This window comes from Ahaetulla prasina, chromosome 10 (genome assembly GCF_028640845.1).
Source record: "Ahaetulla prasina isolate Xishuangbanna chromosome 10, ASM2864084v1, whole genome shotgun sequence".
NCBI lineage: Eukaryota > Metazoa > Chordata > Lepidosauria > Squamata > Colubridae > Ahaetulla > Ahaetulla prasina.
In genome coordinates this window covers 6,796,638-6,813,336 of record NC_080548.1, presented here as the reverse complement: position 1 = coordinate 6,813,336, position 16,699 = coordinate 6,796,638, and the positions used below count along the sequence as shown (strand labels likewise).

At 41.6% G+C, this 16,699-nt stretch overlaps 1 protein-coding gene across 5 annotated transcripts in view; it reads right to left on the bottom strand.

Annotated features, from left to right (window-relative positions):
* COL16A1 (collagen type XVI alpha 1 chain) overlaps positions 1-16,699 on the bottom strand; it is a 272,606-nt gene that overhangs the window by 244,848 nt on the left and 11,059 nt on the right. For all 5 annotated transcript variants that reach the window (XM_058196500.1, XM_058196501.1, XM_058196503.1 and 2 more), the window contains exon 2: positions 13,315-13,429. In XM_058196500.1, coding sequence (XP_058052483.1) covers positions 13,315-13,402 — 88 coding nt within the window. In that variant the 5' untranslated portion in view covers positions 13,403-13,429. The remainder of the gene's footprint in view (positions 1-13,314; positions 13,430-16,699) is intronic.

The window sequence follows — 16,699 nt, the reverse complement described above, 5'->3', positions numbered from 1 at the left end:
TTTTCTTGCTCCCTAGCAACTGCTGCCTTACATACAACTGAAGGGCAACAAGCGTGATGCCTGAAATTCAGAGACTGGTTTCTGTTTTTGAAATTCAGAGACTGGTTTTTGTTTTTTCAACAACAGGCAAAATTTAAGGTTGGGGGCATCTAGTTCATTGCAATTATTTCCTTTTGTCTCTGTCTTTAGGAAGGCTTCCCTGAATTTTTCAGCAGCTCATGATTAAGCAAACACATTGTTAGATATATAATAAGCCTAGATAGGAAGCTATTGTGTAGGGCTGGCACCAGAGATGGGTAATGTGGAACATCTGCAAAGGCGCATGATTTTCAATGAGCATCACTGATCAATAACATCCCTTGAGCATCACTGATCAATAACATCCCAGATGATCACTGATCAATAACATCCCGTGAGCATCACTGATCAATAACATCCCAGACCACAAGCGTGAGAAGAGTAGGAGAAAAAAGTTGGTGTCACTTCTCTCGTCCTTCTTCTCAGACACAAATCCTGATTAGGACATAGAGGAGAACAAGCCCAGAAACTGAAGGGAAGAAGAACAGATCCATGGAGGAAATCTTGCCGGATCAGAGTCCTGAGGGTTATCATTATAAGAAAGAGCCTCAATGCATCTCCCAACCACAGAAAAGTAGCAAGAAATAATCTGAATAAGGAACACAGTATATATATACAGCCGTACGGGTCTGGATGGGGAGAAACAGGCTCAAGCTTAATCCCTCCAAGACGGAGTGGCTGTGGATGCCGGCACCCCGATTCAGTCAGCTGCAAATATTTATAAATAAATAAATAAATAAAATACAGTATATGTGGACTTCAACTCTTAAAATTCTGCAGCAACATGTAAGCTGTACCATTCTGGGGAATTCTGGGAGTTGAAGTCTATGTGTCTTAAAATTGCCAAGGTTGAGAAACATTATTCTAAGTAACGTGATCAGGTCACAACAGAAAATTTGTAGCAGAGCTTCAAAATGTCAATTGATTCGCTGATTGCCACATTTGCTTCTTCCTCACTGTCATATCTTCCTTGCTAAAACTCCTCTACTACACTTCCGTCATGAGCATCTGAACCAATAACCAACACAATTGTTCCACTCTGTTCACTTATTTCCATTTGTTTATTTTATGCAAGCAAAGGATAACTCACTTTCTCATCTGCTGCATTCAAGGTATGTATTGTTTAAAAAAAAAGACTCTGCAAAGGAAAGGACAATAAACCTTTATTATAAAAATCAATAAAGATGTAGCTGAAAGAACAACAAAGCAAAACAAATCCAATTCTCAAACACTGTCAGGTCTTGGAAAGTGACCTCTTTCATGCTTGATTAAATTGGGGGGCAGTTTTGCTTTGCTGCTTTGATCCCGGTCCATCCGTTTTCTCCCTATAGCAAGCATGGACATTGCAACACCTGGGCTCTTGTTGAGGATGATGATATTATTATTATTATTGTTGTTGTTGTTGTTGTTATTTTAAAAATAGTCACTGGTGCAACACAAAGCAGTAAGGGGGAGAAAACACAAACAAGGGTAGCAAGTAAGAGGTGTCTGCTGTTTACTGCAGTCTTTAGCCATTTATTTATTTATTTATTTATTTATTTATTTATTTATTTATTTATTTATTTATTTATTTATTTATTTATAATTTAATTTCTATACCGCCCTTCTCCCGAAGGACTCAGGGCGGTTTACAGCCATCTTAAAAACACAGCATATACCTAATATAAATAACAAATTTAAAAACGAATTTAAAAACAAATATTTAATAGGCCTAATTAACTAAAACGGTCGTAGATAGACATAAAACCCTTTAAAATTTAAAATTATAATTAAAATGCAATTAGGCCAGTCCTGCACGATTAAATAGTAAAGTCTTCAATTCCCGCTTGAAGGTTCAGAGATCGGGGAGTTGGCGTAACCCCGGAGGTAACTCGTTCCAAAGAGCCGGTGCTGCCACAGAGAAGGCTCTCCCTCTGGGGGCCGCCAACCGACATTGTTTGGTCGATGGCACCCTGAGCAGGCCCACTCTGTGGGAGCGCACAGGTCATTGGGAGGCTATCGGTGGCAGAAGGCGGTCTCATAAGTAACCCAGTCCTAAACCATGGAGCGCTTTGAAGGTGGTCACTAACACCTTGAATTGCACCCGGAAGGCTACCGGCAGCCAGTGCAGGTCACACAGGATAGGTGTTATATGGGAGCAACGTGGTGCTCCCTCTATTACCCACGCGGCCGCATTCTGGACTAGCTGGAGCCTCCTGGTGCTCTTCAAGGGGAGCCCCATGTAGAGAGCATTGCAATAGTCCAGGCGAGAAGTAACGAGGGCGTGAGTGACCGTGCGTAAGGAGTCCTAGTCAAGGAAGGGGAACAACTGGCGAATCAGGCGAACCTGATAAAATGCTCCCCTGGCAACGGCCGTCAGATGTTCTTCTAGGGACAGCCAGTCGTCCAGGAGAACGCCCAAGTTGCGCACCCTACCCCTGGGGGCCAATACTTCCCCCCCAACAGTCAGCGAAGGCGTATAACAGGTCTGTAAATCAGGAAGGATGGCCAAAGTCTCAAGGACCAGGTTTCAGACACATAGAAAGTCCTGCCTAATTAACCAATGGAATTTCTCACCAGGATACTGTATGTAGTAGTGATCAGGTAAGTTTACAAAGTAAGAATAATGGACTATGAGAATAGCCTTGAGGAATAAAAATACAGAATAACAGAATGGGAAGGGATCTTCCAACCAGAACAACAAAACAAAGCAAAGGTAATAGTAATAGGTGCCTTGGGTGCAATCCCAAAACAACTGGAGCACCATTTGAACATCAGTGGCATTGAAAAAATGACCATCAGTCAATTGCAAAAGGCAGCTTTACTTGGTACATCCTGCGACAATCCCTCTAACACTGTCAAACATCCACATCTGGCTATCCCAGGTCCTTGGCAAGGACTTGATGGTGAACAAAAATACCAAATCCAGCTTGAACATCTGGTAGCGTGTGCGATGAACCATAATAATTAAGCATTCATTGTTAACCCATACCAACAAAAGTTCTTTTTTTCAAAGTTAAAGGGGTCTTGAGAGCAAAAATTTAATGCTGCTGTAGAGAATCAGAGACATGATCTTGAGGGAAATAGACAAGAATATATTAATAGACAAGAAAAATATTTACAGATCCATCACATCCTGGACATCAACTGTTTCAACTGCTACCCTCAAAACGACGGTATAGAGCACTGCACACCAGAACAACTAGACACAAGAACAGTTTTTTCCTGAAGGTCATCACTCTGCTAAACAAATAATTCCTTCAACACTGTCAAACTATTTACTAAATTTGCACTACTATTAATCTTCTCATTGTTCCCATCACCAATCTCTCTCCACTTATGACTGTATGACTGTAACTTTGTTGCTGACAATCCTTATGATTTATATTGATATTGATTGTTCCTGATTGCTTATTTGTACCCTATGCTTATCATTAAGTGTTGTATCATTAAGTGTTAAATTGTACCCTATGACCATCATTTGTGTTGTAAATGTTGTACCTTGACGAAGGTATCTTTTCTTTTATGTACACTGAGAGCATATGTACCAAGACAAATTCCTTGTGTGTCCAATCACACTTGGCCAATAAAAATTCTATTCTATTCTATTCTATTCTATTCTATTCTATTCTATTCTATATAAGAGGGCTGTACCATTCTTTAATTCCTGAGAAACAGGTAGTCCTTGACTCACAATAGTTCATTTAGTGACCATTCAAAGTTAAATGGCACTGAAAAGTATGACTTAAGACCATTTTTTACACTTATGACTGCTGCAGCATCCCCATGGTCACATGATCAAAATTTGAACAGCCTTGGCAACAGGCTCCTATTTACGATAGTTGCAGTGTCGTGGTGTCACGTGATCTTTTATGACCTTTTATGACCTTCCGACAAGCAAAGACAATGGAGAAGCCAGATTCACTTTATTAACTTAATAAGTGCAATGATTCACTTAACAACTGTGGCAAGAAAGGCTGTAAAATGGGGCAAAATTCACTTAACAACTGTCTCACTTAGCAACAGAAACTTTGGGCTCAATTGTGGTCGTAAATGGAGGACTACCTGTATTCAGAATGGACTCATGCAAACACAAACCTGGTTCATTGGGACATAAGAAGGAGGTGAAGTAAACCATAGTCTTGCAAGATTCTGTTATTATGTACCACCATGTTTTTTTTATCTGGTCCACTCCAGGGGGTCAGCTAACCTTTGCAGGACAAATAGACAGGGAGGGTGCTATGGATCTCTCTCCCTTTCCCTGAAATCTGGGGAAGCTGCTTGAACCCCCTTTTAAATTCTGCATTATTCTTTCAACCGTCAGGACTGAAAGTAGCGACTTTACTCTTAGTTAGCTTAAACTTTGACTAGTCTCAAGCGTTCTGCTTGAATCAAAAGCCCATTCAGTCTAATCTACGGTTCAGTGTGCTGTAGGAGCACAGGAAATGAGCTAATTCAAGGACCAAACTAAGTACATTGTTGAAACCTAGCTATTTAATTTAAAGCATTCCAGGCGAAGATCTGAATGTTCTCTTTTGTCACTAGGCAATCCTCAAAATGTTCCACAGCTGCCTTGGCTGTCCATTTTTCCATTAAACCCCCAGGGATAATATTGTGAGGAAATCCCTCTTGTGGTATTTGTGCCACGCTCCACAGGGAGTCGTGTCCTTGAAAAGTAGGTTAAGAACATCTCTTTCCCCCTGGAGAAGTTCAGAGCAACGATCTACTCAATTTCTCTGCCCAGAAATTTGGGGGAGAACTTCAAAAGGCCATCTCTGCATGCAGCAGAGAGTCCAGATGGACTTTTTAATATGCAAAGGCAGATGGTCCTTTGCAGCAATTTTACAAACTCTCCAGATAACACCTGTTTTCTCTACCCCACAGCCCCTGTTTTAGCATGCCTCCTCCTGCCTCTTATCTAAATGGGGATAATTCATTTAGATTGAAGCAAGTCACGGCTGGCCTTTCAAATTTTATGGGCAGAGAAAAAGGGGTGATTGAACTTTTCCACATTGTTTCCAGAGGATGGCGAATTCTCCAACAATTTCTCCAACATAGGATTCTCACTTAGCAAGGATAGTCGCAGTGCCACTGAGGGAGGAGGGTGATGGGTTGGGGAATCTTAGAGGAACTCACCCTCCCATTGTTTTATTTGGGGAATGAATGGAAAGGCCCTGGCCAATTAAGAGCGATGGCAATGCCCTCCCACTCCACCTTTTGGCTACCAGGGACTGGTTCCGTGGAGAGAGATTTTTCCGTGGACTGCAGGGGGCGTGGTTTCACATGCTGCCTGCATCCCACAGATGGGGCTTTCCTTGTTTGCGTGGCCTGATTTCTGGCATGCTGCAGACTGGTGCCTGTCCAGGAACTGGGGACTGGGGACCCTGGGATCATGGTATAGTAAAAGACAGGACATTCACACATGCTGCTGGCTACCTTCATGCTAAAAATTCCATTGCATGTATGTATGCATGCATTAAATTTCTATGCCACCATCTGCCCTACAAGGTGAACAACTTACAAATTATAGAAACAAGTGAAAAATAGTTAAAATATTAAAATGAACCAACATTAAGTTATTATTAAAAACTGCACTAAAAATCACGCCTAGAACATTTGGGAAAATTTTTAGGGGTCGGCACCCCTGAAGTGTGATGGATGAGCCTCACCTGGAAAAACCATCTTCATGAGCATGGTATTTTCCCAGTAACACTTAACAACCATGTATGTTATTAACTTATCAATTGCAGTGATTCACTTAACAATTGTGGCAAGAAAGGTCATAAAATGGGGCAAAACTCACCTAACAAATGTCTCACTTAGGAACAGAAATTTTGGGCTCAATTATGGTCATAAGGCATATGTATTGGAGCTATCTGATCCATGAAAATTTATCTGGAATCCCCTTCTCAAAATCTAATGTCCAAAGCAGATTTTCTTTCATCAGAATGAAATAAAATTTAGTAAAAAGTCCAGTGAAAAGGAAAACAGTCTAACTCAGCGTTTTTCAAACTTGGCAACTTTCAAATGGGTGGACATCTTCTCTCAGAATTCTCTGGCCGGCATGCTGGGATGTGAAGTCCACCCATCTTAAAATTGCCAAATTTGAAAAACACTGGTCTGCATTAAAAAACCCCAAAAGCTTCAGTTTATAGAGAAAGCAGGAGACAAGAGATCTTTGTCAATGATGCTATCATTTTTTCCTTGGGACTTCACCCCTTCTGACCTTGCTTCCTCCCACAGCTCCAGTATTATCAATTTTGCTTGTGTGTTGTTGCACAGATGCACCCTAGCTCATAACTCTCACCCTTTGGAAGGAAGAGAATGGGAAACTGTGTGAGATGGAGGAGGGCAGGATAAATATTGGGAAGATAAAGCATCTCTTTATGATTTAAGATCTAGACAAAAAAACACAGCCAGATTTTCAGCAGCAAAATATGGAGCTGCCACGAAATGTACAGATATTGTACTGCAGATCTGACAGGAAGAACGAATGTGAGAAAAGATCGTGCTACATTCAGTGAGGAGGGAGGGAGGCCAGGTGGCAAATGGCCAACCCAATTAAAAGAGTCTGGCAAAGCAAAACAAAATAAAAGCAAAAGTCAGTATCTGAAGCCATAAGCGGAGCTATTAGGTCCTCCTTTCCATTCTCCCCAGCTCAGGGAAGCAATTGAGACGATCTCAAGACTAGCAGGAACCACGGATGTGCTTGGAATAAGTACATCTGCTGCTGAGCAAAGACAGATGCACAAATGAGCAACGATGTGCAAGGAAGCAGAACGGATTGCCTCCGAGTTCATCTCTGCCTGCTCTCCCCTTCGGAGGGCCTGGCCTGTTAATACCAGCTCAGCTCTGCTGGCCCTGTCTGGCTCAGGCCATGGGGAAAAACCGCAGGAGATCAGAAGAGGACATTAAGTTTTTTTGGGGGGGGGTGTTATGGTAGCATGGAGGATAACCACTGGAGAAGGCTTCCTCTTAAGATTAGGGTTCTGCTAAGCCCTCAAGGTGCCCTCCCAATGGAGAATTTGCCCAGACATTTTGGGAAAATTGACACTTTCCAAACCTGTGGGACTACAATGCACAAAACCCATTAGGATGCACCAAAACATTTGCAAACTGAGGAGATGAGAAGTGTGGCCTGACAACTTCAATGTTTATCCCACAATGTCCCTAAATGCCAAGCTGCCAAGCAAAGGAGTATTTGAGAACCATCAATAATTAGATCTGAAAGCCAACACTCCAGAAGATAGGCTCAAGATACAGAAGGATTTCAACAGACTGTCCCTATCTAAAAATGCAGTGGTGAGAAAAGTAAGGTTCTGTATTTTCTTGTATGCAAGAAAAAACAAATGCATGGGTACAGAATAAGTAGTACCTGACTCAATAGTCGTAAGTGGGAGAGGAAAGGCAAGATTCCAATTTGGTCTAAAATAGAATTCCTTAAGTCAAGCCCAGTTCCTGGTACTTCATGGGCATGTCAATAATATAGAAATGGCTTACTACTGCCTTCTTCTAGCACTTTTTCTTAACTTTTCAACCCTGGGAAGAGGCAACATATTTGACCACAGTTGGGGTGAGAGGTGTCCCCCCAAAGTAGGAGTCTGGAGCATATAAAAGAGAAGCTGATCTTAGAAAGACTTTGTTACTTGTTTTGGCCAGCGGGAGGCATGTGACACTTCGAAAATGTGGGCGTGTTAAGGATAACCTCTGAATCTGTCTGCTCTGAGAGCTTAAGAAAAGGAAGATGGTTTATGAACCTTCCACCAAGGCATATACAGACAAAGGCATCATTGGGTATTGTGTTGGGTGGCAGGCAGGAGACCAAAAAGGAACCACAATGATAGAAGAGAGACTGGCCAGACGTCCCCCCACTGAGCCTCTGAGCAAATTGTTTTCAAAGGTCATTATGCACATTAAGAGCATTCCTAGAACTCTGAGCACACTGCAGGGTCTGATTAACTGGGAGACTAGCACTTTCCCTGAAATGACTTCATGTGACTCTGGAGGAGCTTCAAGTTATGATGAAAGTTTACTCAATATTTCAAATGCAGGAAGAAAGAGAACGAAAGAGAGAAGAGTTGGAGGTAGCAGCATATGTATGAGCAGAAGACACTGGAATCATAGGGTTGGAAGAGACCTCAGAGGTCTTCTAGTCCAAGGCAGGAGATTTTATACATCTTGGTCAAATTGTTTTCCTGTCTATTTTTGAAAACTGTGTCCAGTGATGGAGCACCCACAACTCTGGGAAGAAAGTGGTTTCATTGATTACCATAATTATTCTCACAGTCAGGAAATTTCTCCTCACTTTTAGGTTGGATATGTCCTTAACAAGCTGCTACCCATTACTTCTTGTCCTGCCCTCTGGTGCTTTGAAGAATGAGTTGACCCCCTCTTCTCTGCGAGAACCCCTCAAGTATTGAAAGACAACTATCATGTCATCTCTAATCCTTCTTTTCAATAGGCTAGACTCAATAGGCTCCCTCAATCATTCATTATATGATTTAGTCCCTTTATCATCTTGGTTGCTCTTCTCTACACACTTTTTAGGGACTCAGCATCTATTTTTGTATTGTACTAACATATCCCTCTCTAGCTGGATTTACACAGCATGACAGGTAAAACTATGGCACGTGCTTTTACTTACTGTCTAAACTAGACTAGTATTGATGTTAGTTAGCTTCTGAAGATCAGCTTGGTACATGAACTCATGTGCTGGGTTTATTTTTTGATGGCTGCAGGTGAGAACATCTTCCTGACCTAGTTTGGGCTTGGAGGCTAAGTGGGTCAGGCCAGGTCAATGCTTGGATGGGTAGCTTCCAGTGAATTGCAAGGCTGAAAACTCATCTGAGATATCAAAAGCAGCAGTGAAATTCAGCCAGTTCTATCCAGCTCAGGCGAACTAGTAGCACTAGCAGCAGGAAGGCTCCGCCCACTCACCTGGATGTCATCACATCCCGTTTTTGACCCTCTGCGCATGCATGGAGGAGGCGTGCACGCTCACATTTGCGAATCGGTAGCAAAGGTAAGTGGATTTCACCCCGATCCAAAGACATTGTAATAAATTACCATTGCCAGCCTATTAAGTCAGAGGTCTCCAACCTTGGCAACTTTATGACTTGTGGACTTCAACTCCCAGAATTCCTCAGCCAGCAAAAGTGGGAGTTGAAGCCCACAAGTCTTAAAGTTGCCAAGGTTGGAGACCCCTGTATTGTATTGTATTGTATTGTGGAGAAGAAAATGAAATGAATATATTAATATATATTCATGCTGGCTGGGGAATTCTGGGAATTGAAGTCCACACATCATAAAGTCCCCAAGGTTGAGAAACACTACATTATGAATTTACAAGGTCTGAATCTCAAATCCAGCCTTTCTCATTGCAAAACACAAGGCAGACAGCCTTCCCCATTAAGATACATCATCCTTCTTTAATATTGCCACAGCCTTTGGATTTTTCACATTGCCCCTAGCACAAATTCACTGCTTGTGTGATGAACACCTGCCATGTGACCCTGTACCATTCTGAAGGAGCAGAATTGCACACTCAGAGGGCTCCCAACAAAAAGAGGCCACCTCCAGTCTTGATGGAACCATCTTCTTGATAGGAAATGGAGTTGAGGATCAGATGGAATTGACAGCTGAGGTCACCACACTTTGGAACCCAGGTGGGGTGCAGGCAGCCCCTTGCCAGTTTGCCAGCATCTCTCGCGGTGGCCTACAGCAAACTGCCAGGAGCTGTTCAGGCCGCTATCTGTCAATGAGAAACACTGCTGAGCTAGCAGCTCCAAGGAGCCTTCTTCCTGTCAATCAGAACTGGCAACAGATTAGTTCAGCAGCTGGCCAAGGTCTACATCAGAGGCAGGGAATCATTTTGTGGTTTGGAGGGTTTTGTTCTTAATTTTGTTTCCTTCTGAGGGTTGCAGCAATGACGTCACCCAACTGGCAGGAGTTGAAATGTTCAGCTGATTTCCAGGGCAGATCTGGGATTTGATAAAGTTTTAAAGGAGCCCTTATTTTAATACGGGGGTGGGGTGGGGTTGGGGGATGTTTGGAATCACACCACTGAAAAATCAATGTTATGCCACAGCTCCTTCATAACACAATCTGGAGTACTCTGGGGTGATCCACATGTTTGCATCTGGTTTATATTATACAACTGGGAGCTGCCCTTCTAGCACTAGAGACAATGGAGAAAGCCCAGCAATTGACACCTTTTAACTCTAGATTCTACACAATGCAGAATAGAATAACAGCATACAATGTAAGAAACATGGAAGGGACCTTGGAAGTCTTCTAGTCCAATCTCATGCCCCTGGCAGGAGATCTTTACCCTTTGGTATAAATGGCTGTCCAATCTCTTCTTAAAAACCTCCAGCGATGGAGCACCCACAACTTTTGGAAGCAAGCCGTTCCACTGATTAATTGTTCTCACTAGCAGATAATTTATCCTTAATTCCAGGTTGGGTTTCAATTTACTTTGGGTTCTCTTTGAAAATTGCTTGAATGTTCTTGGGGAATTGACCTTCTTTGGAAGATGCATGGCACATAAGCGTTTAGTGTTCAATTCAAGTGTTCGGCTACCAAACTTCAAGGGAACTCTGGATTTCTCTTTTGCTGGAATGATTCATTGCAGGTTTTCCATTTTGGTCAGCTGAGCACAGGAGCAGAGGGAGTGAGATCTAGGCCCAGAGGTCAATTTGAGAAGATTGACTATCCGTGGTAAAGAAAAGGTGCTTTTCAAATGCTCAGTGGCATTTTCTCTTCGATTGTTCTTTGTAGATTCAAGCATGAAGCTCCGTGGTTCAAGTATCTTTTTAATGACCTCCAGCACCTTCCTCTCCCTTTCTTTCTTATTTCAATTGGGTCCACGTTTAGATTCCATGCTTCCTTGGGGCAAGAACTTCTTGTTCTCATTTATAGTTTTTAACAGTATTTTTATTTTATAGCCAATGACCAGCTTGCACTCTATAAAACACCATGAGTGCTAAGAGCTCTATATAATTGCATCCAGTCATTAAGCCATGATGAGCTCTATCCTAAATTAGGCCTAGTCCATCAATTCCACATGCTTCGAAAAAAATCAAAGCGGCTGGAACTCAATTCCCATTCTTTAGAGGTAGCAGGAAAGAAAATCTTTTTAAATCCTTGGTTTTAAGAAAATGATAGTCTACATCAAATTGAGCAGGGAATTACAGCAGGGAATTTGGGCAACAATTGGAAGGGTTTGTCTCTGCCATAATCCAGAATATTTTTCTACTTTCAGTCTATTCTATAGTCTGGATTCCTGGTGGAACCCAGAAAATTGGTCAGTCCTGCTGCTACTTCCTTGAAGTACATGATCCCATATGCTCCTTTTCTTTAAAGAGGTTTCTGCTATCGTGATTTGTGGACCCCCTTTCCGTGTGATTTGATTTCCCAAGACCATTAAAGGGCAGGTGTGAAGCCCACAGAACCAAGAATGATATGAGGAGTTACTTCCAATTAGTTTTTTTTTATTTCTGCTTGCCTATAGACAGAATTTTGCCAGACTAAAGCACTTATCCGTACAATTACTACATATACCATGCAAACTGCTGGGGTGGTGGTGTTCGCCTTTGCCCTTTTCCTGCATATCAAAATTTCCAAACTTCTTTGTCTCTTTGCTCCCTGGGAAGGAGCCCTTCTGTCAGGCACAAAGAATCAGCATCATTCATAAGGTTGTAGCATAGAAGATTTATTCAAGCCCATACACAAGAATCTGGACAACTAAAGCTCAACACTAAATTGCTGCCAGATAAGGCATTCAGGAGGGTTGGGTCTCTTGTGGCAATGCAAGAACTCTAAACTGATGATGCACCCTCCAGCTCTGCCTACTCTTCTCCTACACTCTCCTTCCTACAACTCTGGACTATATTCTATCATATCAGGACAATTAAATAAGTCACTGCTAAGTGACCTCTCCACTTCATAGTACTTGCTAAAATGAGTCTATTGCTGGTCCTAATTAAAACCACATCATTACAATAATTCTTGATCATGCCAATAATCAATATATTAGCCTCTCAAAGTAGGTAAAGTTAAGAAATAGTCACTGCAAGGATTCCATGAATGCTACTTTATTGTTGTAGGATATCTAAACAGGATCTTGGAAACCTGTCTGTCTCACCCTTTCACCAAATTCTAAATTCCTTTACAGGTACCTCCTTTTAATGACAGAAGCTTTGGAGGGACTGGGGCCCAGGGCCACAAGCCCAAAAAACAAAAGCAGCAAAGATACTGCTGTTGTAACAAAGGGAGAGGAGAAAGAGAGCCACTGCTAATGAGAGAGGGCAGAAGGCCCAGAATTTGGACCCAGAGATACCAAGAGGAAAACTGGCTCATACAGGTAGTCCCTCAAGTTATGACTACAATTGGGACCAGAACTGCGGATGTAACCCTTGATGCTCATAAGTAACCTACATGACTGGACCTGATTTTATGACCCTTTTTATAGCAGTCATAAAATGACTTCTGCCAAAAGTCTGAATCCATTCTCCCAAATGGGTATGCTTTTCCAGAAATTGGCAAAAAACCAACAACACAGGAAATCAGCAAGAAATGTTGCAAATTATCAGCCTGGGACAACTATGGTGCAACCAAAAGTAATTGTGTGGTCACATGCAGTCATGTGACCACAGGGAGTGGGCAACACATTTTACAACAGCCGGAGGTGCTTTATGGGCTGTATAGCCAAGGCTGTTCTAACTCTGAATGGTCATTAAATGATTGGTCATAAGTCAAGGACTACCTGTAGTTTTCTCTCTTCTAAATTCACATCCAGTTAAGTATGGAATTTGCAAATACAGAGAGTTTAGATAAATTTTTCAGCTGCCTGTCATTCCATTTGTGCAGCTGGCATCTTAATAAATAGCAGAGCTCTGCTTTCATTCATTTAAAGCCAAACATTTTTCCAAGGAAGTTCCTGGCTTCAATTTTGTATCTGCCTGTAAGTGTACGTGTGCATGTTCATGTATAAACTGGTACAATGGCCTGCAGCTATAGAAGAGAGACACCCATCTGAATTTAAGCTGCATTTAAGATGTGCAAAGGCGAATACCCACCAAGTGCCAAGAAAGCAGCCTTAATGAGGATCTGAACTATACTGGCAGTGATTTCTGTCATTAATAGTAGCATTGATTTGCTCTGGACAGCACCTTCAGAGCAATCAATCTCTGGTCTGTTAAGACATTGGCTCTCTAGGTCCATGATCTCTCCCCACTGCCACTGTAACTCCCTTACCTTCTTGAAAGGCTGGCAGCTTCCGTCCTCTGCAGCTCTCAAATGAAACACCCAGCAGGTACAAAGCGAAAAACAGGGCTCTCCACATTGTGGGTCACAGTCTGTGATCTTGCACCTAAGGAAGCAAAGATTCTGTTGCATTGAGAAGATCGATGTACCAGAACAGCTGAATCAAGATATGTCATGAATAGAACAACAATCCCACTTTTGCATGTAATTATCCCAAATCGTTCCCCACCCAGGTAAGCAACATTGAGTAGCTGCCTTTAGCAGATATTCAAGGCATCAATCCAGGGAATTTTCTTAGGACAGAACAGTAGAGTCAATTAACTGAACAAGTACATCTAGTTGCCCTGACTCAATTTCCAGACAATTGTACCTGGCTGAGTGAGAATCTTCACTGAGATACTTTGGGGCACAGACTTTGGAGAAGAAATCCTGAGATTGGTGCAGGAATACCCTTAAGAGTTGGCACCTTCCAAGGACTCTCTGTTTACTCAGTTTCCCCTAAGCAACTTGGTCTCAGATTGAAGAAGCTTCAGACTGAAGAAGCTGCTTGGATAAGCAACGGAACATCTCAAACCAACAAGAAAATAAGTCCAGTTGCTAAAACTCAACTTTCAGACGGTAGACAAGAATTGTTTTATCAATTTATGGGGCTAACAAAATCTAAAAATCATAAAAGCCAAACAATAACCAAAGACAACAACTAGGAGGTTGTGGCAATCCAGAGCACCTGCCTTCTCGCTCTCTGTGTATGTGCCCTTCAAAGTTGATCAGGTTAAGAATCTAATGCCACGTAGGAATCCAATGGGATGTATCCTTTCTTATAAGGTTATAGTAATAAAACCTTGCAAGTCTGGATGTGTTTCCCATCTTCATGAGAAGTTGGGAGGGTCAGGTCTGAGAGGCATTCTCAGGTTATAGTTCTGGCCCAGACTCAAATTTCCTTTATCTGACTATTGTCTTGGTAAGGCCCTGTTTCCCCCAAAATAAGACATCACCTGATAATAAGCTCAATTGGGCTTTTGAGTGCATGGTAAGAAGGCCAAGCGCTTATTTCAGGGTTCAAAAAATTATAAGACAGGATCTTATTTTTGGGGAAACACGGTAGCTCTTTCTGGTATTCCTTTTACTGTCTACATTGTGAGGGCAGAATAAAAATGTCACAATAGCCATGTACATCAATCTCTACCCCAGTGGTGGAATTCAATTTTTTTTACTACTGGTTCTGTGGGCGTGGCTTGGTAGACGTGGTGTTGCTTGGTGGGCATGGCTTGGTGGGCGTGGCTTGGTGGATGTGGCAGGGGAAGGATACTGCAAAATCCCCATTCCCACCCCACTCTAGGGGAAGGATACTGCAAAATCCCCATTCCCTCCCCACTCCTGGGGGAAGTATATTGCAAAATCTCCATTCCCACCCCACTCTGGGGCCAGCCAGAAGTGGTATTTGCCAGTTCCCTGAACTACTCAAAATTTCTGCTACCGGTTCTCCAGAATCTGTCAGAACGTGCTGAATTTCATCCCTATTTTACCCCCCTTTTTTACATGCAACACATATTAAAAGGGTGTGGGGCTTTGATTGCATGATTATGGCTGTCATTTTGGTGGGTTTTTTTTTAACATCTCCCCACCCCACCTCCCTCCCGTAGACACATCTGGGACCAATTTTCCTAAGGCTCCAGATGTGGTAAAATTGTTTATTGGAACAGGGAAAAAATCAATTAAAGGAAAGGTTTACATCGACCTAGGATATAATGAGATGGAAATGTTTATATGTATGCATGTACGTATGGGGTTCTTTAAAGAAGCGATCTGGCAGCATCTTCTCGAAGACTTAAAAAGCTCCTCTTGCTGTGATAGGATGTGTGATGATTTAGTTTTGTGCCCCTTTTTGCAAAATTGAGCCCCTTTTATGTAAATCTCACTTCAGGGATCCCCCACTCCCTAGGTTTCCCCATTTGCTATGCCAGGAAAAACAATTCACTTTTTTCATATATGTGTATGTGTGCTTATGTATCTGTATGTATAGATATTAATTGATTTAAGGGAAATCAATTAACTGGATCTTTTCAGAGTGAACTTTGAGGAAGAAGGGAGCTAAGGGTTTTCACAGTGGTCAATTTTAAATTTACAAAAAGAAAAATTGCGGCCTCCCTCCCTCCCTATTTCTCTCTCCTTTTTCTTTCCTTCCTTCTTTATTTTTCGAAACTGAATGAAATCGTCAAGATTTGCTGCATTTTTGTTAAGATATGGAGTTTCAAATATCAAATTAGCAGTTGGAGGAAGTGATCTCCAACTGATTTCCAATATTTTTGAAGCACATAAACTTCAAACTTGCTTTGAATCAGGGAAATGTCCAAAATGAGCTGTAGTCTGACCTGCTCTAACTTTCTCTGACTGTATCCAGAAGAACTTTGGCATTTTCAATGCATCGAGATTTTTCATATGATGTATTTAACACATTGCTGGAATATTGTTCCGAGTTATATAAAGAGCCACTTCCTTTGGCAAACATTTGGCAACCAGCACGTTGTCTAGTCCTATCTATGCTAATTTGGATTATGCTTTTTCTTAAAGACATCACATTATGGATGAGTTTCACACTTCAGACTTTCTATTAAAAAGTCACACTGGCATCAGTGATACTATTTTTATTATTGTTTTACATTCAGTCATAAATAAAGCCGCAATAAAACCAACAATGCTGAAGTATATGGATGCAACAAATTAAAACAAAGTTCATTACAGTAAAGCAAAGAAATAGGCAATATAAAATGCCATCTCATTTCTGGAACAATTGTTATCACACTATCAGAAATTGCAGTCTGCGAAATAAATCTCTCTCGCAAGAGAAACTCAGCTGCACATTCAATATCAGCAGATGATTGACAAACTCGATATAACCAGCTAAGCTGCTCCTTGCAGGCAAAAAAGAAATTATATTTATGTAGAAAATTTGTCTACCATAAAACACAGAAATCAGACCCTGCCTATTATGTGTGTGTGTGTGTGTGTGTTTATATGTGAGAAAGAGAGAGAGAGATTTATTTATTTATTTATTCATATTTTTATACCGCCCTTCTCCGAAGACTCAGGTCGGTGTACAGCCAATAAAACGACAAGAATCCCAACAAATTTAAAATAAAATATCAAATTTAAAAAACTGATTCAATCGCTGTAACTTAAAATATTAGCTAAAATTTATCAAAACTAAAACCTTGGTAAAATCCTATTTAAAACCCACTAAAACCCCCATACTAAAATCAATCAGGCCAGCCCCGCTTGGTGAAAAAAGAAAGTCTTGAGCTCGCGCTTAAAGGTCCGGAGATCAGGGAGGAGACGGAGTCCCACTGGCAGCTCATTCCATAAAGCCAGGGCCCCC